Below are 26,905 nucleotides of genomic sequence, written 5' to 3'. Positions count from 1 at the left end.
CTTAGAAAGGATATTTTGAAAAATAAATTAACAAAAATAGACGGTTAAAGGATCAAAGTAGAAACGCGCCACCGTGGAACGAATCGATGGACGAATTCGTTAAAACGAAATTCAGCGTTCTGCATCCACGCAGAAGCTAATCTCTGACGTCCAATCCTATTAATTTTGTCCCGTTCCCTTTGTAAGGGGACCCCATCGAATTCGAAAACAAAATCGAAAGAAAACGGCTCACGGTAACGAGCCTTTCCTCCGCGAAGCACCAACGACGTGTTTCTCTCCTTTCCTTTTCCTATTTTCCTTTTCCCTCTAAGCATGCCCGGGGTTCTCTCGTTTCGATGTCCCGGAATCTGAATTGCTTTTGAGCTTGGCCGTTAGCGACACGCCCGTAATTCGGCGGTAACGAGTTTCGGAAATAAAAAGACGGTCTGCGAGCGAATTTGTAGCCAACGCCCGGGATTCTCGAAACGAACGCGAGAACGAGAATGAAAGGAGCAAGTCGAGTACGATTTACGGTGACTAATTTCCAGCGACGCTAGGATTTCCGAAAGATCAAAGCCCCCGTCGTCTTTCCGTCAGATAAAGAAGGATCCTCGAACCTCGAAAATATTTTCTATTAGAAACGGACGCCTCGAGACTTAAGTCCCGGGTAACCGAACCAGGGAGTTTCAACTCGAAAGATCGTTCGTTCTCGTTCTCCGTTTACAACAAATTTACGACCGAGAACCGTCCATCCGAAGCGGGAAACTAACGATCGATGGGTTCCGGAAGACCAATTTTTAACCTTCTTCGGGAATTTTTTTGCCCAAAGAACCCTGAGACTTACACTTTCACGTACGTTATATTTGAAGTATTTGGCATAATGATTGGAAAGGAGACTACGGACGCGTATTTCGTTTGGAAAAACGTGACGCGAAACGCCCTTGACGCCCGCGTTTCCCAATTCTTCTTTGTGACGTTCTAATATTCTCCGGGGGCCTCCAATCCCCGTGCATTGAATTTTTGTTGTTTTTTTTTCTGCGCAAGTGAACGTGCTTTCAGAGACACATCCATTTACAAATTGAAACAGGACACCCCGTGTACGCGTCGTCACATTGTGCCTGTGCAGGCGTGTAGCTTCTCCGTACACGGTCCCGGGAACACATTTTGACAAGTACAGTTTGGAAACGAACGCGGTAGCTAAAATACGAAGTTTCCCAACCGATGGAGTTCTGAAACAGTGTTCCCCCGATGTCGGAAATGCACATCTCGCGCGAACGTGCGACTCGACCCTCCATTTATACGGCTCTGAATAAGCGTCGAACGATAAGGACGCGCGGGACAACGTTTAATAATACCGTGGAAAAATTCGACGCAAAAAACAGTGTCGAAATTAAAAAAAATTCCAAACAAAGTATGTTACTCGTAAAATACATATATTATTGACGAGAAGAGGAGAAAAATCTATGGGATAACTCGACTCAAAATGGCGAAACGATATCCCAAATCGTGTCTGCGATCGTGGTTGGACGGAAGTTGGAAAAGAATGCGAACAGAACGGAAAATCGAAACAGCCAGTAGGTTTATCGAGTGGCGGTAGGTCCGATCGAAGTGGTACTCGGAGGAAACGTGGTCGGCATACCCCCGTATCCTTGTGTCGACGATTCTCTCTACCTATTCGAACCGGGGGGTATTCGACTCGATATCCATCCCCCGACCTCCTCCACCACCCCTCTCCGTAAACCAGCGGTGCTCTGTTTTTGTTTATCCGACATCGATATCGTGCACCGAGGGCTCGGGTGTCGACTTTCGTATTGAAAATCAACTCCCGGCTGCTCCAGCTTCTCGACAGGCAAACTTCATCCCCTTTCTCCTTTTCCCTCGTCCTCCGCGGCTATCTCTTTGCGGTGCGTTCTCCCCTTCTCCTCCTTTCTCAGTCTGTGTCGCTTTCTCTCTATCCAACCCCCGTGAATATAATACCCAGCTGCAATGAGAGCTTAATATACGACCGAGCGTTGCCTGGCTAATTTATGCAAAGACCAAGACGCTCCGTCGTGTATGAATATGCCTGGCGAGATCGACCGTTAGTCGCGTATTAACGATACTCCTCCCGGAAGAAAACGATCTCGAAAAGAACAGGATTAATCGCGAGTTTTCTTTTTCCAAAGTCCAGTATCCGCAGACTTTGCACAAAGTTCGGAACAGTTAACTTTTAATCAACGTCGCCGATCTCCTCGGCGAATTTCAATGTTGAGAAAAACTTGTTTGGCGTCTGTTCTCCGATAACAAATTATCAAGTAAATATCAAGGACGTCCCTTAACGAGCTAGGAATCCCTCTAGTCTTGTCCGCTTTCAGGGACAGATTCGCTCATCTGCATCGCGAGTCTGATCATTTACTCGACGACGTCGCCGGGGACACGTTCGTGCAATTTAAAGGGACGACACGCCATCGTCGAGAGTACTTTTCGATGCTGCTGCATATGCATATAAGCACTTCGAATATGCAAATACACCGGGCGACCGGTATTTCATTCGGATTGGCGTTCAAGTGGACGATTGCGCTGTTTCCGGCGTCGCTCGAGCGCTTCTTACGCCGATCGATGCCGAATCCCGTACCAACTTCCGATATTTCTCGTTACCCCTAATCGCTTCGAACCCATTAACTACCGACAGGATCAAGGATATCGCGATGGAAGCATACGAATCGCGGGATACGTTCGAATCCGTGTACGAAAAGTAAATTCAAAGTTTACGAAGTCAAGAAATCTTCAACTACAATTTACATTTTCCGCAGTTAGAGCGAGTTGTAAAGGAAGGTAATACGATAACTATTGCACGGGTGTTAAGACAGAAAATTGAAAATCAGTTGGTTGCACCGAAGGTGTGAAATTCGAATAGGAAATTGGATCTGGTAGAAATGTTTGCGAAACAAGCGTACAAAGTTTCAAAGAAACGACGCTGCAAAGACGTATCGACAGAAACGTCTGCATGAAACTAATTTACAGATGGAAAAGGGAGCGGATTGCGGAACGGAGAGACGAGGAAACAAGGACGCTTTTGATCCTGTTGCATATGCATACGAGCATTTTGCGTATGCAAATGTTCGGCACACGACAATATTGTTTTCGCGATCGACACTCTACAAAGCGACGATGCCGGGGCTTCGACGCGCCCAGATATTCGCGAAATCTTCAATTGTTCCACGATGTCGATGCAATTTCGATACGAAACGCTGAAGATGTAATTTTAATAATCGCGCGTTCATCAGCGTCGACGTTCGTTCGCTGTACCTTCTCTATTTTACTCGTGAAATTTACACAAAATCCGTAGTAGTGGAGTGGTTACTTTGAAAATATGAAAATGGATGGAGAACTTGGTACAATATTATCCGATGCTGATAGAAAAGATAGAACGTAGAATATTCGCTAAAGTGCTTTCTTTTAAATCTTGCCGCTAAAAGCGTCGCGATCTTAGTCGACTCTGAGTCAATAACGTGGGATACGACACGAGAATTCCAAGGAGCTTTAGAACTCGCGTATTTTTCTAAAAAAAGAAACACTGTCCGTTCAAATAAATCCGATAAAAGCACGCAATCATAATCAACGGAGAAGTCTCATGCTAATCTCTATTTCTATATTCCGTTGGAGGAAGATACGTGCCAGAGTTCTCCATTATGGCCGACTCGGTTGTGTAGGCGGAGGACAGGGGATCGAACGTTAAGAATTTTCCGCGGCATTTAGAAAGCAATCGCGGCGTCGCGTCGGGTGGATTAGAATGCATCCCGCGTCTAAGTCGGTACCTTTCTTCCTTTGGAATTTTTACAGTCTCGGTGAATTCCGCGAAGCAAATACAGACTCGTCTCCATGCAAATGCGTCGCGGCGGCCGAGCAGCGCGCGAACGGAACAGAAATGGTTAATAAAAGGACGCGCGGAAAGAAGTTGAAATCTCTCTCTCCTGGCGGTGTGTCGGTAGTCCCGAGGGACGTTACACGCGGGCTAAATCGAGTAAAAGGGTGGAACAGGGAGAGAAAACTCGTTACCGCGAGGTGCCTGTTTAAAGAAACTAACGACACGCGTATCGCGACGAACGAACGTTTTGAAGGAGGACCGTTCGCTGAGAAATTTCTTTCTTGATACCTTCTCGTTCCTCCGAGAGAGGAAGACGCTCGCGAACGGAAACGAGCTCGTTTGTGCGTCGCGTAATGCGCGAGTTCTCCCGGCAAAGAGGAAAGGATGAAAAGAGCAGAGAAAACGCGCGCCAACTTTCCCACCTTTTTTCCCTATCGAGTTTCGACGTTATTTCTCTCGTTCAATTTCAATGGCCGGGTGCGGAAAAGCGAATGTTTCGCGCCAGAATTCAGAGAACCGAGCGTCTGCAGTTTCGTACCCGACGACGGAATCGCCTGGCAAGCAATATTTTCGCGCGACAAAAGCCTAACCCGAACAACTACGAAACGATATATCGATCTCGAGATCGGTCTCGCGTTTTATCGGATCGAAGACCTTGGTAATCGAATATTTCCGACTTAACGATGAAACTGGATATTTTTGAAATTCTTCGCCCGACTCGGGATCGGGACGAAGCGTAACCGGACCTCCGGGGTTGCGAGATATTTTCAGAACGGACGCAAATCCTTGGTCGATTTTCATTCGATAGAAAAGCAACGCGAGGAACGAGCAAAAGGGAGGAGGGATCCGGGTAACGCTCGGAGAAGATATCTGCTCGCAGCTGCATAAAACTGCGATGAAATGCAAACGAGCCACAGAAAATGAAACGGGAAAGAAGCCTTTGCTTTGATTTTACGATGCACCCGGCATCGCATCGGGGATTTCGAACCTAAATCAACGGCTGCCTCCGATCCCACGAAATCCCTAAACGAATTCGTGAATCGCGTCGGTGAGGTTTCGTTCGTCGCCAAACCGACTGGAAAAATTGCAGACTGCGGGTTCTCGCGAGAATGTAAAAACACCTGTAACGAAATCTGAGAGAAAAACGATAGCTCCGCCCGAGCGGTACATTTCAATAAAGGCTTCTTTTTCATTTCGACGAATTTAGAAACAGAAAGGTAACTGACTTCGATACCGGTTTCGATGATAGTTTTGTCCCGAAAGAAAGAACGGTAGAAAAGATCGGGGCAACGAGACGTCCAGAGCATAGAATGGCAACGACGCGTGCAACAAAGGAGATAAAATTTCTGAAATCCGTTGGTCGCCGTTGCACAAAGGGCGAACAGAGCTTCCTATCGAACGGTATAAAGCTGACAGATCCCTGGTTCCTCTCCTATCTGCGCGCGACAATTGACCGGAAGTCGGACACGCGCGAACCCGAGCGAAAACGGGGAATAAGAATCGAATGGAGACCAGGCAGGCGAGCGCCGGATGCGACAAAGTTGTTCTTCCTGGGGAAGAAACGTCGACGCGAGCTCAACGGAGAGATTTCTATTCCCAGGGCCGAATTTCCCCGGGGCGCCTGTGGACGGTCCGTGTAGGAAAATGAAGCGAGTCGGCCAATTGTCGTACGTCTTCCGGCGCCCCCAACTCGAAAACCCGTGAAAAACTTTGCAATCCAATATGGGCGCACGACTTTTACCCCGACCGAAAGGTCCGGTCGTGACGGACGCGTTTCCCCTCTGCCCACCTCCCGCAGCTTCCTCGAGAATCCACGTAATTTCCCTGGGACGTAACGTAGAAAGCGTACGAGGAAAGTTTGCGGGAGACGAGCTACGAAATGCAGGATTAGGTGCTGACGCCGTGACGCTGCGCACAGGAAAACAATTTTACGCGAACGAGGAAACGAGGAACAGAGGGAACGCTTCCATTTTTCAAATTATATGATACGACAGGTTTAATTACGTTGGAAAGAGGGACAAATATTCTGAGACAAACACCCAATGGTACTCGCGATTATGATTTTCAAGATGGAGTATCGGCGCGTCTGACCACCGATCTCTTCTTCTACTTGCCCCCAACCAAAGTGGTATTCTACTTACAAAGTCTCGAACGGAAAAAATATTATTTTTATATATGAAATCACCCTCTAGTCAATTGTACCCACCCTATGCGCGCGTTTATCCATTATGAACGCTTCTATCGTTCCACAAACCACCCTCCGATTCTATTATTGCCATTTACATATTTATGTGCTATCGTTCGGCGTACGTAAATGCACCCTTAAGCTTTTCACGCGCACCCCCTGGGGAAACGGATAGCGCAGGTGCCCCGAATCGATTTGTATTTTAATCTTCGGTTTATTAATCGATTTCATTAAAGGGGAGGGAGGATTAATCGGAACGAATCGTGGAAACTCGGTCAACGGATTACACGGTATAAAACGAAACAAGAGAAGTTGGAGCCCGTTTAAAGGGATTCGTATTTATCGCGATGAAAATTAGGGAACGTTCGAGTAGAAAGAGCAACCGCGATAGAGAGCGGAGCGAACCGATATAAGGGAGAATATTAAAATAGAAGGATAGGAAAGTGAATTTATCGAGGGTTGGTTTATTAGCCATTAAGGAAGAACCTTCTCTTGGAATATTGTCCCGGGCGCATACCAGCGCGTTCGACTGTCGATCGCACGCAGACACGTGCACGCGCACAACCGTGGAAAGCAATGATCCCGCTGTAAGCTGCAAGCTGCAGTCTGCATCCGAAGGGTGGAAAATTGAAATTGAGCCTCCGACGTTCAGATATACTTCGATGTCAGCACGGATTCCGCCTCGCCTCGTCTCTTATGCGCGTCAAACTATTTTGCTTCTCGTAATTTCCGTCGGTCTCGATTCCCAGCGTGCGGCGTCGATTGTTCTTCCGAAGTCGAGCAAACGGAAATTTATCTTTGCAAAGTAATCTCGAGACGGTAGAACGGTGACCACGCACGATAAAAAATTGCAACGAGGCGAGAGAGTGGTCGATCGGGGGCGAACTAGAGGCGCGAGGCTCGATTCTTTAAAGATCCATTGAACGGAGAACCGTGCTCGAGTCGCGACGCCATCGATCACCGGGATTAAAACGAAACTGTTGAAAGCGTTTCATTAGTTAGGCGGTAATTCAGCGTTCTCTCGACGAGCCTATTGTTAAAGGCGAACGCGGAATGACCAGGAGCAGAAAACGGAAGATGGAAAAGGAAGAACCAGGAGAGAGCAGATCAATATTGGTCGGTTCGGTGGTATTTGTTTGGGACACGACTCAGACGCGGATTGTACGGGGAACAGCGGCGACTGGAAACGAAAAGGAGACAGTCCCAATCGATTCAGGATGATGGGAACTCTTTTCATTAAATGGAAAAACGTCTTCCCTTCTCGTGGTTACGGCCGAAGGGACATAAAAGGCTTCGAATGACCACGGGAACGCCGACGATCCGATTCCGAGGGAGAACGGATATTCCAAACCAGTCGATTTTTTCCTCCAAACAATGGGATAACGAGAGGAACCCTTGGTGAAACCATCATCGATGGAATCCCAACGGATTTAACAGGTTGGAATAGAAGTTACCTCTCGTTATTGACTCTATACGCGATACAAAGTCGACCGTGTCGTTCGATCGCCTTGCGTTTCCTTTTGGAATTTTATTAGCTATCCATTGTAACCACGGAACGAAAAGAAAATAAATTTTATCTCTCTTCCTCGCGGATGAACGAACCTTTTACGCACGGCGAAAGTAATAACGCGCTTATTCCAAGGAAAGGTACGTGTAATTAAAAAACTCACGATACGGTATTTGTTTCTGGTAGAATTAAAGGATCGAGCCGACCTAATCCGTTTCGTTGCAATCGGACGGACCGTAGCCGAGAAATTCGTACGCGAAAATACGATAATAAATATGTAACGGTCGCGATTTTCCCTGTTATTAATTCGAACCGCCGTCGTGTCAACGAATTTCGAAATATTCATGAGAATTTATAGCGTCGACGCGATTCCGGGACAAAAATGCCGATGAATAATCAAAATTAATGACACCGGTGAACTAGGTAACTCCCGCCGGGGGCATCGTGAAAAAGCTTTTCAGAAACGCGACCTTGCGCGTTGCGAAGGAGGAAAATTCCCCCGGGACAAGCGGAATCGATGGAAAAAGGGAAACAGCTATGAGAATGTAATGAACCGATAGGAATCTCCGTTAAAATTTAATTAACGTTCCTTTAATATCCCGGCGTTACTTGGCAAACACCTTCCCAGTACGAAATCTTTTCGAAATAGTTCCCGACAAAAATTGTGCTATCAAATTCACGAGAATTTACCCAACAATTTAACGCTGTTCCCTGATACTTTCTTTCCAGATAATTGCAAACTACCTGTTCGAAAATTTGTCGCGTTTAATTGATTCGTTCTCTTTAATGTTTCGAATACTAGTTTCGATGATAAAGTTTGGCCAAATTATCGAATATTCGAGGGTAAAAATAAAGTCGGAGAAACTGATAACGATCCTAATTAAAATTAGGAGATCGCCGGAGCCAGCGTGTAACGCTTTCGACAATCGTTTCGCTTCGTCGTCCTCGATTTGCATAACAGTAAAGATCCCAGGATTCCCCTTTATACACAGGAATACTGTACCAGGCGGTCGTTGCTTAGGCAATTTCATTAACCACGGACCTACTTCTGGTGTGCTCTCGTCTCTCGACTCACGATTCGACCTGGGAATTGCGTCGCCATCGTGTAACAGTTCTTCTTCCCGAACTGCGCGACATTTTTCGCGAAACCCTCCAAAGTGTCTCTGCCCTATCTTCGCTAATCGTCCATTTTAATTTCCTGGGAATCGGGACCAGGAAGAAACCGAAACTGTAATAATCGTGGATCCAAGATTTTTCTCGAGGCTGGTTTCGTCTCTCTAATTTATCGTAATCGTTGGGTATTGCGTTTCGTCCGAGGATAATTTATTTAAATCGACGTTAGCGACCGCAGACCTGTCGCAATTATTCCGAGATCCTGACGTAACCAGCTTCGAGGAAGAACTCGATGCTTTTAAATTATTTATTACTCGATGCTAAACAAACGTACGAAACACAGTTATCGATTCTGGAGCAGATAAATCCGAGTCTCGCGATGTTAAATAGGCTAATGGAGATTTCGATGCAATGCATTCGATGTTGCGAAATATGTTTGAAACGTATTCGCTTTAGCTATCGGAGAGAAGGATCGGGAGAAGGATCGGATTCACGAGGAGGTTAACGGTTACGCAAACATTTTGAACGTACGTAACCGTGCATCCGGAAGACCTCCGACTGTTTTTGATTCATCGTGACTAGCAAAGACAGAAGAAAGAATCTTGACGCGCTATCGTGGATTTCGATCCGAGGCAGCCCGTTAGACAGTCTATTTCCGCCAGACTGTCTGTAACGGTGACATCGGGCATTATTACGATCCCGGCGGGAATACAAAATCACTTCGACCGAGCCTCGACTTCCCTGGGACAGCATTAACGTCCAGAAAGCAACCGTAAAGTCGATTTTCAAGCGAGAGAATAACGTATGCACAATACTCGCAACGTTGTTTCGAGAATTTTAACAAAACATCGATCCGTTGGCGATTCGTCGGACTAGAAATCGAGGATCTTAAACGCTTCAGACTCCAGATATCGAGTATTCCGTACTCGTGAAGCACCTACATTGACGATTCGAAACTTGGAGAACCGACACTGACAACCCTGGTCTCGCAGGACCCTACTCAATAATTATTCTAGACTCGGGAGACTCGATATCAACGTCCTCCGACTTATGACACGCGAACGTTCCTACCTAGACTTCCGAGACCCGATACTGATAATTTTCAACTCGACGGAACAATAACCACCGTGATACCGACGATCGCAGACGTTGTTAACGCTGGTCAAGGTGGTTGACCCAGCGGCCGATCGGGTCCACAAATAGAAAGATTTTTCAACGTTCGGATCCGCTACAAATCCAAAACTGATAAGGAGGTCCCTCTGATAACCTTCGACGCGATAAAACTGCTAACCTCCGATTTAAGAGACTCTACGACGACGAATCTCCAGATTACGAAATTCTCGACCGGAGAATTTATGACTAGACTGCGTTCTAAGATCCTCTCTGGAGCACCAATAATCGTCAATATCGATCTCCGAGTCTCGAGTCTGATATTGATTCGCGTATCCTCGGGGTCCTAACTCGCACGTTTCGCCCTGGGAGTCGTCAATATCATCTTCCTATTTGTTTCATCTACTTTTACGATCCGAGTGTCTTGAATACCGACCACCGCGCGACTAAGCGTAGCAACTATTCTTTCTTTATTAATCTATCGTAGTTTAAAAGACGTTTAAAGTAATCGTTGGAAGGAAGGTTCGTCGAAATCAGTACCGCGCGCGATCGTTCGTAGAAAAATGTAAAACATGCACCTGTATCGCTCCTCCGGACGCTTCTGACGGAATGTAAAGTACAACTTCTTCGAGATTCAATGAGGAAGCAAACCGTGGAATACCGATAAACCCGAAGAGGTCGTGCAACTATTCTTGGCACGCGAGATCGGGACTGAAACGAAGCGTGATGGAAGCGAGGGCGCGCGTTTGCCAAAGAGCCTGATGATCGCCATCTCGTTGAGCAATAAAGATGACAATGCATCCAAAATTTCCTCGGATTCGCCACAGCGCGAATTGGACGCGTTCCACTCGGGCGAAAGATTAAATTCTTCCGCCCGGAAGCGCTCCGATTAGGAAGTTTATTTTGTTAGTCCAGCCTCGGTGTCTCCAAACAGTCCACAAAGACACATTGGTAAAATTAGTTTCAACGACGAAAAGGTTAATAAAACCGTGGATAATTGGAAATACCTAACGACTAGCCAACATTTCGGATTTTAGGATTCGAGGGAAAACGCATTTGGACGCAGGTATTCAAAACGAACAACGTTGGACATAAAAATTCCTCTGTGTTTCTCAATCTTTTACTGCGACCGTGTACGTGATCGGTATACCTGCTTCCAACGAATCGGTAAAAAGTAATGGTAGTTTTACCACAGACGAGGTACACGAGTAGACCTTACATCCGTTGTATTTTTTCGACCCATTTTTATGGGGTTGCTAAAATCACCTCGGAATTTCTAGGTGGGCCACGAAAGTCCATAAACTGAAGAATTAATTTTTATTAATGGAACGTATCGTAGCTTACTCGAGAGAGCGTTCTAATTAATTCCAGGCATCGTGAATATTTCTGACTCGTTCAACGTATCGCGAGGTCAGTTTGCGGTGGAAAAACCACCTTAACGCGTTCATTGCCGCGTCGTTCGAATTCGAGCGATACGTAGAGTCTACAGGTGGCCACGACACTCGTATTCGAACGACTCTCGTATTTACTGGGTTACCAACGATATTAATACGTACTTCTGTCAGAGCGTGATGGTAATTATGAAAATAATAAATACGATAACAATATAACGCGTTGACCGTCGCGTCGCTCGTTTCTCACCGAAGATTTAACGTAACTAAAATTTCCATGTTTATGCTTTCGTTCGCATTAACACGTTCCTTTGATAATTAGACAAAGATAACGGCGTGCACGGTCCGTATCAAATACGTGGAGACTCCAAGCACAAATGTACTAATTCCCAGGTAGATCGTAGTTCGCCGTATCTACAGGTGCGTCCTTGTTTCGTGTTTCATACGCGTCTTGGGACGTGTTTGCAATGTACGTTAATGTATATCGCGTCGATGCAATTGCCGGTAGGAAATCTTTCGAAGAACAACGCGAAACGCGGCCAATTTAATAGCGAGAGGCTTCGAAAACTCTCATCGTCGGGGGTAAACGACGTCATCTTTATCAAAGTTTCGATTAAAGAGAATGGAAGGCGGTTTAATTAGCTCTGGAAAGTGTTTCTGGCCCCGTTGGGACCCGGTACACCGGTCAAGACGTTAATTCCTTAGACGATTGCCCAGCCGAGTGTGCAAAAGGTGATCAGCCCGAGCGTGGACTTTGAAATACGAACAGAAACGGTGCGGAGCGCGTGCTAATCGGACAACTAAGGCATGCAAGCCCGTTCAACGCCGGAGAACTAATAACACAACTCGGCGAGTTCGGCCCTCCCTTCGGGGAATTTCCTTGTCGGAGCCCCTATAATTCATCCTGGCCAGAAATCGGGCCCACGCCTCGTGCAAATACTGCATTTCGTCAACAACTGGACCAAACGACCATGCAAGAAGAGGAAAGTTGCACCAAACTAACAACTTCGTAAGGATTACTCTGGTGCAACTTTCCTTCTCTTACATCGTCGTTTAAAATAATATTGCAAGGAAGATTGTGCACCTAAATTTGCACCTAGTCTTAAGAACAAATGAACAATCAATCGAATAGTTTCAAGGGCTAACAATTTTAAAAGGGTTACTCTGGTGCAACACTCCTTTTCTTGCATCGTCGTTTGGTCCAGTCGTTTAAAATAATATTGCAGGAAAGATTGTGCGCGAAATTTCCAAGAGATTCGTCGCAGCCTCCACAGTCGCAAAGACAAACGAGCATCAAGTTTTGGAAAGGCGATTACGGACGACAAGGTTTCATCTTGTCGAATCAGGGGAAGCTATTCATCGGAATCCGTCGTCGTTGGACGCGAATATTCCGCAAATGAGTTGCTCGACTCTATCGTCCGTGAACAATTAATAATGCATAGGAAAACGGACGCCGTTTTAATTTCAATAAACGTCGCCGTTGGCCGGTCGGCTAGAATTAATTCGCCGGCGTTAACGGGAACAAAAGGCAACGCGATTTCGAAAACACCGGGGGAGTGGGGTTGGGTGGCCGACGTAGACACCGGAAACCTAATCGGGCGTTAAACTTTCGGGAAACGTAGGCGGAACGACACGGAAAACGCTGCAATTTGTCCGTTCGGTTTCCAACGGGCACCGCGTGCGGTGTAACGATCAACGACCGTTCCCCCGCCGCGAAATCGCCGTCGACAAAGCAACCGCGGCCACGTGAACGCGATTATTGTTATTCAAATGACGAAAAGCTACGGGCAACAATGGCCGATCGATTGGCGGGCATCGAAATTCCGGAGGCAAACGTTTGACGAGGCAAATCATTTGTAAATCGAACGGTTTACTGATAATGGATCTCGATGACGTCTGGGGATTTACGTGTCGGGAATCCCAACGATTATACATGCTAATTTGCATCCTCGCGACGACAAATTACTTCGTGACGATTCCTGGCAAACGCAACTTCTTGCTTGATCTTCGATTTCTACGAAAGATTCCATAAAATACACGATAGATCATGCTCGAATCACGCCTAATCGATCAAAGCTGCGTAAAACTGCTCTTACTGCTTTAAAATTTTAATCTGATCAATTCCTTTCCTTACTTTTGATAAGAATATGAGCGTATAGTTGATTCTGGTGATCCTGGCAAATGCAACTTCTTGCTTAGCCTTCGATTTCTACGAAAGATTCCTTAAAATACAGGGTGTTCGGCCACCCCTGGGGAAAAATTTTAATGGGAGATTCTCGAGGCTAAAATAAGACGGAAATCAAGAATACTAATTTGTCGATGGAGGTTTTGTTAAAAAGTTATTAAAAAATTAAATTCAAAAATTTCAAATCGTTCCAAAAAAAATATTATCAGTTGCGGGGGTCAATTACAATAATTTTTGGTCAATAGACATAACCTCGAAATCCTACCCACTTTGGAGAAAAAAATTCGAGAATGTGTGAAATTTTTCGACAAAATTAAAAAATTTCAAATCATACTAAAAAAATTATATTTAGTTATAGGGGTCAATTACAATAATTTTTGGTCAACAGACATACCCCCGAAATCCTACTCAGTTTCGAGAAAAAAATTCCTTACCGAAAATCTAATGTGAGGCCAGGAATGACTGCCCGAATTTTCATGCGAATCTTTAAAACGTCATAACTTCTGAACGGATTGGACGATTTTAATGTTTAAAAAAGCAAACTACGCGTATTTTGGTGGAGAATATGTACAAATCGCAAAAATATTCGAAAAGTTGGTCCTTTACCCCGAAAAATGAAGAAAACCTCATAAAAATGGTCCAATTTTCAAACAGCCATAACTCCTACAATAGTGAATATATTTCAATGAAACTTTTTTCTGAAGTAGAGTTTATGGGTACCTACAAAAAAAATATTAGACATCTTTTCTGTAGGGCGTCAAACAAAATTATTAAAAATGAAAAACGAATTTTTAAGAAAAATCGACAGGGGGTAGGTGCTTAAATTTTTCGACGAAAATGAAAAGTTTCAAATCGTTCTAAAAAAATTATTATCAGTTGCGGGGGTCAATTACAATAATTTTTGGTCAATAGACATACCCTCGAAATCCTACCCACTTTCGAGAAAAAAATTCAATACGGACGGAACTTTAAACGTTAATAACTTTTTAACGAGGCCTCCACGAAGAAATTAGTATTCTTAATTTTCGTCTTATTTTGGCCTCTAGAATCTCTCATTACAATTTTTTCCAGGGGTGGTCGAACACCCTGTATACGATAGATCACGCTCAAATCTATCAAATCTGTGAAAAAGCTCTTACTGCTTTAAAATTTTAATCTGACTATTCCCTTTCCTTACTTTTGACAAGTGTATGAGCGTATGATTGACCCTGGTGACCCTGCTTGACCCGGGGTATCCAGAATTCGTATTTGATCCCAATGATTGAGACGTTTGGACAATAGGCAGCAGATACTATGCTGCTATTATAACAGGTATGACCAGCAAGCCTGACAAGAGTTTCTATAGCCAGGGCAATACTATTGTTCGGATCTGACAAGAATGGTCTTGAGGAATACCACGAGATAAGGTAAACGATCCCCAACTATACCCGTTTCTATGATAATACAACAGTCATCGTGAAACTTACGCTAGAAGAATAGCTAGAGAATCTCCCGAAGAGGGAAATGCAATTTAAAAGATCTTCCAAATATAGGTAAGTTTCAGGAAAGCAAATCCGAATCGTAAGCATCGTTCGCGGTTCCCCCATTTAAATATCCTTCGAATCGGTCGAAACTCGACGGGTTTCTGGGTTAATGTGGCCAGATAAAACGCGCATAGTGCAGTCACCGAACGAGGAGATATACGGGACGTACAAAGCGCAATATAAAGTGCCATCAAATCATCTTCGTCCGCAATTGCAATCTATCCGGTGCGCGTCAGGTATCACACCTTCGCGTGCGAATAATTTATAGGCAACACACCCGAGCCCACCAGACAATATAAGCAATTTCGTGTGTACAATGCACCCACCGGGCCACCAATAAATATGAACAGACTAGTAATAAATTACGAAGGACGATTAGGGAGGGGGTCGTCGATAAATTAACGTGAACGCACGATGCAGTATATCAGCGATGTGTCTCGTGAGTGATCTGCTCGATCATACGAGAGATTAATTCTTCCCTGGTTCGCTATTGCTTCGATGAAATCGAAACGTTCGCTAATTTCGCCATTTTGTTCTTGTTACGCGAAAAACTGTACCGTTGGAAAACCGAACGTAACATTAAACAAATACCCCAACGAATTTGTTTAACTCCGACGAGTACAGTATTGATTTTCTAGTTAACGATACACGTTGCGTATTAACATTTGTTGCACGAACGTTTTCTCTTCGTTTTACGCGGACAAATATTTGGTCGTATGGTACGTGGCAATATTTTATATTACCATTCAATATTTGTTTTACGTATATTTTTATATTTCCTTTATATTAGTAAAGCGTACTGATACGATTTGTATACCCTGCGCCGTGACAACTCTCTTTTGATCAGTCAGCCAATTTGCACTTTATTGGCGAGATCGATAATTATTCGTACCGACGTTATAAACAAGACTAAAAGAGATTCTATAAATTTTACATTTTTATGGAAGACCTGATCGTATCGAACGATTGTAAGAGTCACTATACGTTCAAGAAATATTTCACTTGCATAAAATTATTTAATTTTGCGCGATTGTAAAATTTCTAGGATCGCTAGATAACGTAAGACTGTATTATCAACAGCCTGCACCGTGATGTGCAATTGCACTTCCAGGTGGCAGCAAGTACTTGATGCATAAAGCAACAATCGTTAAATGAAAATTACTTGGAAAATAAAAAAGCTATTCGAAAAGGCAGGCAAAACTCAAGTAAGGCGACGACGTTAATTATTATTTTTATATTTCATTTTGTTATGTTATCGCACGATTTTATTACAATCTTAATATTGTAATAATAATTAAATAATCCACAGACTAATAACGATAGTGACAATTACAATAAAAAAAATAAAAAAAAAAATTCCTTCGAGCCGGATTTGAACCAGCGACCTATGGATGTCTTTCAAGAACGAACCAACTACAGTCCACCGCTCTACCAACTGAGCTATCGAAGGTATTGCAAAAATTAACTGTTTTAAGGTAAACATCCTACAGTACGTAAGCTAATTTACACAACAAAGTTATTTGTTAATAACAACGCGTATACGTATGCGTATAACAATAATTATTTTTAACGGACACGCGATTAATTCGATGTACGCGAAAAAGGACAAATAAACGAAAAAAGCCTTTGCACGCGCCAAGTAACAGACAATAAAAAGACTACAGTTAGTACAAAAACTATGGACTACAAATAATAACAAAAAAATACAGTGCCTCCACGCTCGACCTTGAAAATATTTAAGAACGACGCAAACGACATTAATTGCGAGGGAGTTGCCATAATTATACATAAACTGTGTATTTATAAACTTGATACGACTGTCACTGTGTATGTTAAGCAAATATTTTTATAATATGACAGTGAAATTGGATGCTGATCGAAAGCAAATTTAATAACGCTTGAGAAGAATGGGAATATTCGCGAAGCTTAGATCATGGAACAATTTCCGATGCAATTGTGCGAACAATACGGATCGCAACGATGCAAAACAATGTCAATAAGATAGATTAACGAAACAAATGAGTGAAAGTTGTTTAATCGGTGTATAACCTAAAAATCACTCACCGAAGATGTACGTTACAATGTCTGGTCGTTCGGACGGTAACTGGAACACTTCTTGGCGCCAACGTCCACAGGATCGTTTAACTAAGTTATCATTTATCACAATCATACGTCACCGTTGTTGAACATCTCGCACAAACTTGACACACATTTGTTTCCACACGTTTTGCATCGTACTCTAAACACTAAGCCGCTACTTCTCAAACGTTTCTGAATGAATTTTCGTAGAACGTCAGACGCACGAACAATCGTTCGTAATTGTGTCATGTGCTGCCATCTCACGACACACTAAACATTTACTGTTCAAATTGTACATTCGAATCGAATTGATTATTGAACTTCAAAACCGGTTTTTCAATTACGTTACACCACAGACGAGGTATACGAGTAGACTTTCCACCTTATGAACTTTTGTGGCCCAATCTGACTACCATACCAACATGAAAATTCGGAGATGATTTTAGCGTCCTCTTCTCTTATGGCGGTCAGTTGAGAAAACTATTCACTGAATTAGTATTGATAAGCAACAGCTGTAGTGTTTGCATAAATACATGTGAGTTGACTATGAATCTATTGATAACGTTGCGAATAACACGAAAATTTTCGCATTAGGTGAAAGGTCTACTCGTATACCTCGTCTGTGGTTATACCACAGATGAGACATACGATAGATGTCTCGTCATACTAGTTTGATGTCCTTTGACGAATTGAAATACTGACTTCATAAAGTATGCACTGCTTTAGAGCGACCTCTTCGGTGGCTGTGAAAACGATATTGAACTGAACTGTGCAGTCTGAACTGCTGGCTATGCACAAATGACCAATTACTTCTTTTTTTCTTTTTTCGAAAAATAGAATACGAATTGTATTTACAATTTTTTGTTAATGCACAACTCTTTATCTAGCATTGATAATTAGCATCAAACAATTGTAGTATAGCGTAACAAAACTGAATAAATTTTGATTAACCATCTATTTAAGCTTCGATTATTTAGATTTTTGTATATAAATTTCGTGTAGTATTTATCAAATAAATTGATATATATCATCTAATCGTATCTTTAATTTAATTTAAGTCCTTCCATTCATTCCTACCACTCCCCTTTTTTGTATTTATAATGTTATTCGTGTCTTTATTATCGTATTGTTAAACAATGCGTTATAAGATTGCTATGTATAAATTATGACTCCAAAACAAGAAAATGTAACATAACCTAACAAATAAACGAACAAACTTTCGGGGCAAAATGTAATAATTGAATATTAATAAAATTTAGACGTTTCTATGTAGTTTTTGAAAAGTAATAGCACTTGTAGACAAAGTGAAATGGGAAAGAGGTTAAAATGTGTTACTCCAAATATATTTTAATTGTTTATCCTAATCTGTAAACTCCGAATAATGTAATAGTAATGAATAACACAATGGAGCCAAATGTAACAGTCAAAAATTTACTCTATCTGGACAAACAGATAATAAGAAAAGAATCAGGATCTTGGTTTGATGAGCAACTAGTAAATGGGAATCAAGGACAACCATTAGCACTTGAGCCATCTTACTACAAGTATCAGGACAATATAGGCAAGTAACACAAGAACAACCGATACACAAAGTTTGTGCAAGTGCATTATTGTACTTATTCAATTGCTTAATTATCTTTTATTTTAATTTCAATAGGTAGCTTTATCGATGCATCGTCAACAAATGTTCAATGGTGGAAAGATATGTCTGTAACAAGTACAAATGCACAGCCTGAATATCAACAAGAAGCAGTTCCCTCATCAAATCATCTATTAACAAGTAAAAACTAATGATATAAAAAACTACATTGATTAATAATATAAATTACAAATACTTATTTTTCTCACAGATCATTCTATAAATACTTTACCAGATAGATTAGAAGAAGAAGAATCAAATGCAAAGAAGTCTATGAAACTTAAGCAAGGAAAGAAGCTAAAAACTATAAAGGAACCTTTGAAACGTACAAAACATCCAGAGTTATGGAAAGTAAATGTAAAAAAAAATGCTAGACTAAGAGGTGAAGAATATGTTGGAGTTGGAGGTAATTTTAACATATTTCGAAAAATTTTCCTTTTACCACAAAGACAATTTGAAGGAAACAAATTAATGATAAGAATGTATGATGCATAGGAAAACTTGTGCCAGCTAAAGCCATGGGACCCCCTTGTAAATGTCGTATGCGTTGCACGGAAAAAATAGACGAATCTGCACGGGAAGAGTTGCATAATATTTTTTGGAAAACGTGTGGTTGGGAACAAAGGAAACAGTATGTTGCACTGTCTGTCAAGGAATCCCCGAAACAACGTACACGGTGTCGTGGAAACGTTAAATCGAAGCATCGTCGACAGATTACATTCACCTATTCGCTTTTGCTAAAAGGAGAATTTATTACAGTGTGCAAGTGCATGTTCCTCAGCACTTTTGCAGTGTCTGAAAAATTTGTGCGTCATGTAATGGAGAAAAAAAGAATATCGCCTGGTGGAATTATAGGGCCAGACCAAAGAGGAAGGCATACACCTAAATCGAAAAAAAGTGAGAGTGTTAGAGATAGAGTGCGCGAACATATTAATTCCTTTCCGACCGAAAAATCAACGAATTCAAAGGACCATTCGGAGAAAAGATATTTGGACTCTGCATTAAGTATCGTTGCAATGCACAAACTTTATGTATCGAAATGTAAGGAAGAAGGTGTTCCAGAAAGTGATATAGTTAAAGAAAGTTATTACAGAGAGATGTTCAAGACGGAATTTAACCTCACTTTCAAACAAACGAAGCCTAAAGAAAACGCGCAATTGCCAAATGATACGGATAGTAAAACCGTAGCAATTCCATAAAATACGATCGAGGGTATGTATGAACTTAATGTATATGTATTTTCCTACGATAACTAAATGATAAGAATTGTCATAAGGACTAATTTTTCTATCACGAGATGCCTCGAGAATGTCTTAATCAGGACACATTTATGAATATTCTGTTCTTCAAACAATATTACGAAAAACAACTTATAATATTAATTGTGGTAATTCAAACTTGTAAACAGTATTTAATAAATATTATCAGATGGCTTTATTCCATGATGTATTTATATTATACAATATTTTGTAGTATAGGAATACAAAAATGACAATTTTTTATACATTAGTATATATAAGATTGTATTTTAGATTGTATGTTAAGTAATCTGTTTAAAGTTTATTACTATAAGGTTTACATTGAACCTATTTTCAATATGGTTACTACTGTGCTTAATTTTATGCAAAGACGTATGCATATAAATATTATTACAAAACATACAAAATATTTACACAACATTTTTATATGCTGTAACGTTCATTGTAAAATATGTTGTTGTCAAGAGATAACAGATCTATATTTTTAATTGCTACGTTGTAAACGAACAATAAATTGCAATTTTAACGTTTAATATTTTAAAGAAATTATTTACAAAGTATACAAAATATTTCTAAAAAAGATTAGACCACTCGTTTCTTGTAGACAGCACAACTAAAATGTACAAAACTGTACGCGAAAACGTAGCAAGTTAAAGCGCGTTATCGCCATGATTTAATTGTCTTCTTACAAATTTAAGAACTACTTTTCGATTTCCTTTGTTTTTTGCTGTAATTGTTGCCAAATTTTCGTTCCGTCGTTATCAGAATCGATTCTAACTACTTTCTAAACGAGAGCTGAATTCCCTGCAGCGTTTCGTTGCTGCTTCAACAGCACCGATTACAGCCGATCTCATACCGTGTTCTTCTAGATAATGAATCGCCGTTATGGTAGATCCTAAATAAAAAGAATAAATTGACACTAGACTTTTCATTAAGGACCTATAAAACGATTAATTCTAAAGGTGAAATGTTAAGAAGAGAAGGGCTCCTAAATGTCGACGAGGCTGCAAAAATAAATACCGTGACAAATGTTATGCGATGTAAAATATAATATTTTCAAACCTGCTGGCGAGGCAACGTCGTCTTTCAGTTGTGCTGGATGCATATTCGTTTCTTTAACCATGGCACCAGCACCTAAAACAGTCTGCGCGGCTAACTTATAAGCAACCGATCTCATAAGTCCCATTTTTACGCCACCGTCAGCTAATGCCTCTATCATCATATAAACCTGAGCAACGAGACCATATTTGCATCAAAAGTGTTGCAACAGTTTGTTAACGTTACTTACATACGCGGGTCCAGAGCCAGCCAAAGCAGTGACGGGATCGATTAAGTTTTCAGATATTTCTTCGCAAATACCTACGGAAGAAAACAATTTCTCTGCTATTTCAGCTTCTTTGTCGCCGGCATTTTTTCCACGAGCGTACACCGTTGCACCACAACCAACGAGGGCTGGTGTATTGGGCATTACCCTTATCACTGGCGTTCCAGTTGGTACAGCCTGAAATTATTGTTAAATACTAAACATTTTGAGTGCAGTATCTGTAATAATGTCAGAATTTCTATACTCTTCGATGTAGATTTCAAACCTTATATTAGTAATGAATTCAAATTTTAAATACTTACCTTTTCTAACGATGACAATGGAACACCCATAGCGATAGATAGCAAAAGTTTATTGTAGTTCTTTAAATCCGGAAGAACTAGTGGCACCACTTGTGGTTTTACCGATAAAATCAGAACGTCACCATAGTCAACCACGGGTCCGTTCGAAAATACAGTATTCGAGCCTATTTCCTAAAATTACACCGCAATCGTTGAAGAGCAAACGATTACATTTACATCATTTTCGGGACCCCCTTTATAAACACAAATTGGTTTCGTTTCCTAAACTAAATTTCAGAATAGAAAGAAAATTAGTAGACTTATCGTGAAAGAAAGATATGGCTACTATATTGGTAATTTTCCTAAGTGCGATAATGACCGCGAAACTATAATCGAGAATTTAATCTACAAGCAATCTATTTTACGCTTTGGATTCTAACAAATAGATAACAAACAAATTTAGAAACAATTTAAGATTAAGATAAAGCGGTATCGTGACAATTATCAATCGACAATTTATTAATAACACTTTAATGTACTGTAATCCAAGTAAATAATTTGTTCTCCATTATCTTCTATCTTAGTGTACTCGAATCAATAAGAGAAAAGTTTAATCCCAAAGAATACTAATTACCGTTTAGAATTTGTTGACTAGAGAGAGATAATATCGATCGGTTAGTCAGGTTAATCGATTCGAGTTGACAATTTTCAAATCTGTTTACCGAGCAAAGGAAAAATATTTATTGTTTTGATGTGTTTTTGAAACAAACGGTGAAGCTGATAACGCCGACGATCGGTCAACTATCACTTATCGTTTTTATCTGTCTATCGGGTATACAACGATACAAACGAAATCGAAGGAAGGACAAATTTCTTTTTTTTTAGGATTACGAAAACAAGAATCGACCCACCTTAAACGTGTCTATGCTACCCACATCGTTTGGAAGACAACTTGCCAACATCATTTCACCCTTGCTCAAGCCTGCAAACAATGTACCATTAAAAAAATCAGCTCTACGAGAAAGCCGATTTACGGAAACGTACATCGCTTGAATGAAAAGCTAGAGTGCCATAGAGATTATTAACAGTCCAAACACGACGATAACACTATCGAGCACGTGCATATTGAATGTTATTTTTACCCGCGCGAATGAAACCCTTGGCCAAAGACTGGGCCATTTTCCCTCCTCCAATGAATCCAATTTTCAGCATGTTTGTGTCAACGTCCAACGAAAGTTTTTTTATTTTCTTCTCGCCGCCAGCAAGAAGTTGATCGCTCACTGTATAAATATAAAATTTACGTTTATAACTACCGTATACACTAACTATTTCTGCGATCGTGTTATACGAAATCCATGTTCCTAGGCCTATACTTTCCGTACCAGAAAATTAGGCACACACTGATTTGCACCCAACGAGCTTTAAAAATTCTTCAACTCTTCTCGTGCTATTTCACGAATACGCGTAAACTATCCAGCAACTATCGAGACTACGGATACCGACGGGAACACGACAAACGTAGAAAGAGCAATGCCAAAGACTGATGTTTCTAATCTGAAGTCTGTATGTTTCTAATCTGCACAGTGTAAAGACGAACGCTGTCCGACTACGATATTTACAAAGAAATCAGTGCTTCTGGGTCTCGGTCCTTGCTTCATCTCCCTCGACCGAGATTATATTTCAGTAGTTCTTTTTCTTTCTTTTCTTCTTTTATGTAACTGTATGCGAGATAAGGTACTCGCGTATGTGCGTTCATTACGCATTTATGCGACAAACAATGCACGTAATAAATCGCGTCTACGATTTTGCCGCTTCGCTGGTGAATTATTGAACGTTCCAGTCGTATTACGAAAGAAATACGAGAGGACCGTAATTCATTGTATCGCGGTTTGCGACTGAAGGAAATTATTGAACGGTCGAGAATAAAATCGTGGCGGACTTTGGTAAGCCAGACAACAGCGTCGCATAATTGCAACTTAAATCACTTCTAGCGATTTAAGTTGCTCGTTGTTTCAGTGAGTAAAAGATCTATTGAACTTAACGCGATCGCATTTTTATCGAATACCTAGCTCCGTAGACTTAGGGTCTCTGCTATGTCTGTTAAATCTAAGAGTACGTGGTGGTAAAAATGAATTATGTTATAAAATTTGTACCGAAATAACCAATGGAATTTTGTTACCGAACTTTGGTATCTTTGGGTTCATATAATCTGGAATAAACGATAGCAACCAATATTAATGACAAAGTTACGAAAAATTTATATGAAATTAAACGTGATAAAAAAAACGATGTAGTAATTTTCCATCTGACATAACCGGGAACAGCCGACACTCGAATGACACGGCGTGACTTTTGGATCGGTATTAACGCCCACGCATTCAATCTTTCTAGATATCAGAAATCTAATGTTTATAAATTTACAAATGCACTCTAAACGTTCGTCGTATTTTTTACTACGTTTACTATTTAATACTGCAAACGGTACCACGTATCACAGCAAGGAATGCTATAAAAAAAATACAATACTGATAAAATACCGATTAATAAGTTCCCCACCGTTAGAGCGAAAACATTAAAAGATAGAGAAGAAAGACAAGCATTCAATCGTGGAAAAATAAAGTCCATAGATTAGTACTCGAGAAACATGCACAGACCTGATGGAAAATCTTGGCAAAACTTTAACTGAGGTACAGCAGTTGGTCGAATGATTAGGTCAACCGGTTATCACGGTCGAGATTCCAGAATGAAATCATGGATTAATTAATGAGGTAGACTTTAGATATTTAATTCTTCTAGGTGAAAAATGATACAGAAATCTCGCACCTAAACGGGAAAATGATTTCAGCAGTTGAGCGCCTCGATATCTTGCGCGATGTATGTTTTACTTGTGTTTCTATTATAGGCGTATGCAAACGAATCTGACGATCTCGTGCCGTAAATAGTACCGCGTAAGGAAGATCTTAGGAGTTGATTAACCCCTGGACCAGAGGTTCCCAAACTACATCTGATCCTTCTTTCACACGATACATACTTTTTTTACGACCGACGACGCGATTGACGAGAAAGAAGCCTTGATCGATTCGAATCAAAACAATAATGATAACGATGAAAATATACTTTGTTGTCTGCGAGTCTCGTCCACGAAGGATTATAATTTTCTGAAAAATTGGAACAAATGGATTTGAGAGCTGTCTCTTTTATTGGCCAAGCTAATGGATAATAAACAACTGATACGATGCAAAATAAACGAATGCATTGAATCCTACAGGCTTAACGGAACATCTATGTAAGTTGAGTTCGTATTGGTACGCTTATGGTTGTCAAGACGTTAAGCAGAATCGCGTTTCGGCGTGTTATCGAGAATCGTTTGATCGTACCGCGATCCGGATCGAATAGAGGCAATATTTGTGTTTCGATTACTCACCGTTACGAGCGTCCAAGCGTCGTCGCATTCGTCGACTTAATTTTAAAAATTCCATTGTCTTCAGTCCCGTGGTCATTTTGTTTAGTTTTCTTTTTATCGTTTTTTTCGAATCGGATATCGTTAACGGATGCAAAACGCCCTGGCAAATTGTGCAAACGATGCTCGCGATAGTAAATTACCAAACAAGAATAGAATTCGTCGGAGAATCTGAAAACTCTGTATACATTAGGATTTCTCGTCTGAAACGCACAACACCTCGTGATTAGTCGATCAAACGCAGATAATTGTCTCGCACAATTTATTAAAAAGTATCATAGGCGTTGTAATTGATAAAATGTAAATATAAAGCGTCACTGTCGTACTTTGCGTGTTAAAATATATATCAAAAAAATACGTGCACGATCTGTATCGAAGGTATATAAGTAAATGAAAAAATATATTGTTTACGTATAAATCGACTACAGCGCGAAATTTGGCACAGATACTTACGCAATTTACATAATTGCACTGAATTCGTATCGTCTATTGTCTGATGCAAAGATATTACGAGTGTCGAAGCAATAGTTCCGCTTAGAATTGTATACAACGTATAATAGATAATGTTTTTTCACCTGCTTATATACCAACGCCGCTCGTCTATTCGCGTCAAAATGCGACTGACGAATTATTGTACATTGCAGACGGAAAATTACCTATTCGGTCGCGGCCAATCACAACTCAAACATAATTGTATCGCCCTCTTATCTAATCCAGTGTCTTTCAAAGTCTAACGGGAAGGACCTCGAGTTATTACCAGTCAGGTATCGCGTCATTGTATCGATACTTGGTGAAATTAAACAATTTCAATCGATGAAATTCTCTCGGGCAAATTTTTACCTGGAATTCAACGTATTACCAAAAATGATGCAACCACGATACTACGCCACAGTTCACAGATTCGATTTACCACTCAATCTACGGAAACTTCGTTCTTGAATACTCGAGTAAAATATAATTAATTAACGAAAGAGGTCCAATTTTTATTATGCGGAGCGTTGCAATAACTACGAGCACAGCGAACAACACTTGCAATTTAAAAACCAGGTGTTTAACGACAAGTTTCTAATACCGTTCCTAGATGTCAGTAACTATAGAGTAATTATAGAGTAATACTATAGAGTATTATGAAGTATGTAGCTCGTCGGTGCTTTCACCTTATGGACTTTCACGGTTCAATCTGACTGTCATACCGACCTGAAAATTCGGAGATGATTTTAGCGACCTCTTCTCATGGATGGCGGTCAATTGAGAAACTATTCACTGAGTTAGTATTGATAAGCAAACAGCTGTAGTGTTACGTAAGTACATGTGAGTTGACTATGGAAGGGATTAAAATTCATTTCTCAATCTATTGGTAACGTTGTGAGTGACACGAAAATGGTAATGGGGTTTCGAGACCCCATAAAAATGGATCGAAAAAATACACTGGGTGAAAGATCTACTCGTATACCTCGTCTTTGACAATACTTTAGAATCTTTGATGATCAATGAGAATCAAAAATGATCTAGCGAAGAAGCTCTACATTTATGATGACCTATGCAAAGCGGATCGCAGCCTAATTTGCTAATATTATTTAGTTTTTAATTAATAATTGCATTATCCAGCTAAGATTATTAATTAAACGCTAAATAATATTACCCAGGTCTCACCACGAGGAGGTTGCTGCGAATGGAGACCCGCCCTAGCCTCGCCCCAACCACCCTTCCTTTGGCGAGGAATCCTAACAAACACCTTTGGAAATTTTCTCCTAAGAGAAAAACTATCGAAATTCGACCATTGATAGAAACTAACAACAAACTAATAATAGTTCTCAGAAGAAAATTCTGATAAACAGACCACTAATCTAACAAAGTATGAATACATGTGAAATGACATGTTTTCCAAAAACGAAATAAAAATGTGCAACTGCACGGATGAACTCTAACGACCAATTGGTATTAATATCAATTGTTTCCACTCTAATCGACGTTGTATTTCGACAGTGTCTAATAAGACATTGAAGAACGAAGTAATGTGCGA

General features: G+C 41.0%; 3 protein-coding genes and 1 non-coding gene across 17 annotated transcripts in view; 1 reads left to right on the top strand and 3 right to left on the bottom strand.

Annotated features, from left to right (window-relative positions):
• Positions 1-17,132, bottom strand: part of LOC143340583 (von Hippel-Lindau disease tumor suppressor-like) — a 47,302-nt gene extending 30,170 nt beyond the window's left edge. The window contains exon 1 of the mRNA XM_076762738.1: positions 16,905-17,132. The gene's annotated coding sequence lies outside the window, so the exon portion shown is untranslated. The remainder of the gene's footprint in view (positions 1-16,904) is intronic.
• On the bottom strand, positions 16,198-16,290 carry Trnay-gua (transfer RNA tyrosine (anticodon GUA)). The gene is made up of 2 exons: positions 16,254-16,290; positions 16,198-16,233 (listed from the first exon to the last, which is right to left on the bottom strand). It is a non-coding gene; the product is annotated as a tRNA-Tyr (tRNA).
• Positions 17,133-18,033: 901 nt separating the features above from the next.
• On the top strand, positions 18,034-20,089 carry LOC143340318 (uncharacterized). Of its 3 annotated transcripts, none has more exons than XM_076762119.1 (4): positions 18,034-18,480; positions 18,577-18,699; positions 18,794-18,964; positions 19,054-20,089. In XM_076762119.1, exons 1-4 carry the CDS (start codon positions 18,312-18,314, stop codon positions 19,755-19,757), a joined length of 1,167 nt encoding a protein of 388 aa, XP_076618234.1. In that variant the 5' UTR covers positions 18,034-18,311; the 3' UTR covers positions 19,758-20,089. The 3 variants fall into 3 exon arrangements, with proteins under 3 accessions (XP_076618234.1, XP_076618233.1, XP_076618231.1); XM_076762118.1 differs by having other exon boundaries at positions 18,034-18,484; positions 18,581-18,699; positions 18,770-18,964; XM_076762116.1 differs by having other exon boundaries at positions 18,036-18,480; positions 18,770-18,964; positions 19,054-20,087.
• Positions 20,090-20,103: 14 nt separating this feature from the next.
• Positions 20,104-26,535, bottom strand: LOC143340319 (pyrroline-5-carboxylate reductase 2). 12 transcript variants are annotated; one of them, XM_076762125.1, is made up of 9 exons: positions 25,773-26,534; positions 25,336-25,703; positions 24,847-25,053; positions 22,565-22,702; positions 22,334-22,404; positions 21,444-21,614; positions 21,106-21,318; positions 20,880-21,045; positions 20,104-20,712 (listed from the first exon to the last, which is right to left on the bottom strand). In XM_076762125.1, the coding sequence occupies exons 3-9, from the start codon at positions 24,920-24,922 to the stop codon at positions 20,591-20,593; spliced, it is 957 nt and encodes a 318-aa protein (XP_076618240.1). In that variant the 5' UTR covers positions 24,923-25,053; positions 25,336-25,703; positions 25,773-26,534; the 3' UTR covers positions 20,104-20,590. The 12 variants fall into 12 exon arrangements, with proteins under 12 accessions (XP_076618240.1, XP_076618239.1, XP_076618237.1 ...); XM_076762124.1 differs by having other exon boundaries at positions 25,336-25,722; positions 25,793-26,534; XM_076762122.1 differs by having other exon boundaries at positions 24,847-25,085; positions 25,336-26,534.
• Positions 26,536-26,905: the final 370 nt, after the last annotated feature.

This window comes from Colletes latitarsis, chromosome 3 (assembly GCF_051014445.1).
Source record: "Colletes latitarsis isolate SP2378_abdomen chromosome 3, iyColLati1, whole genome shotgun sequence".
Taxonomy (NCBI): Eukaryota; Metazoa; Arthropoda; class Insecta; order Hymenoptera; family Colletidae; genus Colletes; species Colletes latitarsis.
This window is presented reverse-complemented; position numbering and strand designations above follow the sequence as displayed.

Bases quoted from the DNA above. Each gene is read 5' to 3' on its own strand.
- LOC143340318 (XM_076762118.1), top strand. From the start codon at position 18,312: ATGAATAACACAATGGAGCCAAATGTAACAGTCAAAAATTTACTCTAT. The intron at 18,485-18,580 runs GTAACACAAGAA...TTCAATAGGTAG, and splicing joins TATCAGGACAATATAGGCAA to CTTTATCGATGCATCGTCAA. The intron at 18,965-19,053 runs GTAATTTTAACA...TATGATGCATAG, and splicing joins AGAATATGTTGGAGTTGGAG to GAAAACTTGTGCCAGCTAAA.
- LOC143340319 (XM_076762122.1), bottom strand. From the start codon at position 24,922: ATGACCACGGGACTGAAGACAATGGAATTTTTAAAATTAAGTCGACGA. The intron at 21,046-21,105 runs GTAAGTAACGTT...CTCGTTGCTCAG, and splicing joins CTGGCTCTGGACCCGCGTAT to GTTTATATGATGATAGAGGC. The intron at 20,713-20,879 runs GTTTGAAAATAT...CTTTTTATTTAG, and splicing joins CGACGTTGCCTCGCCAGCAG to GATCTACCATAACGGCGATT.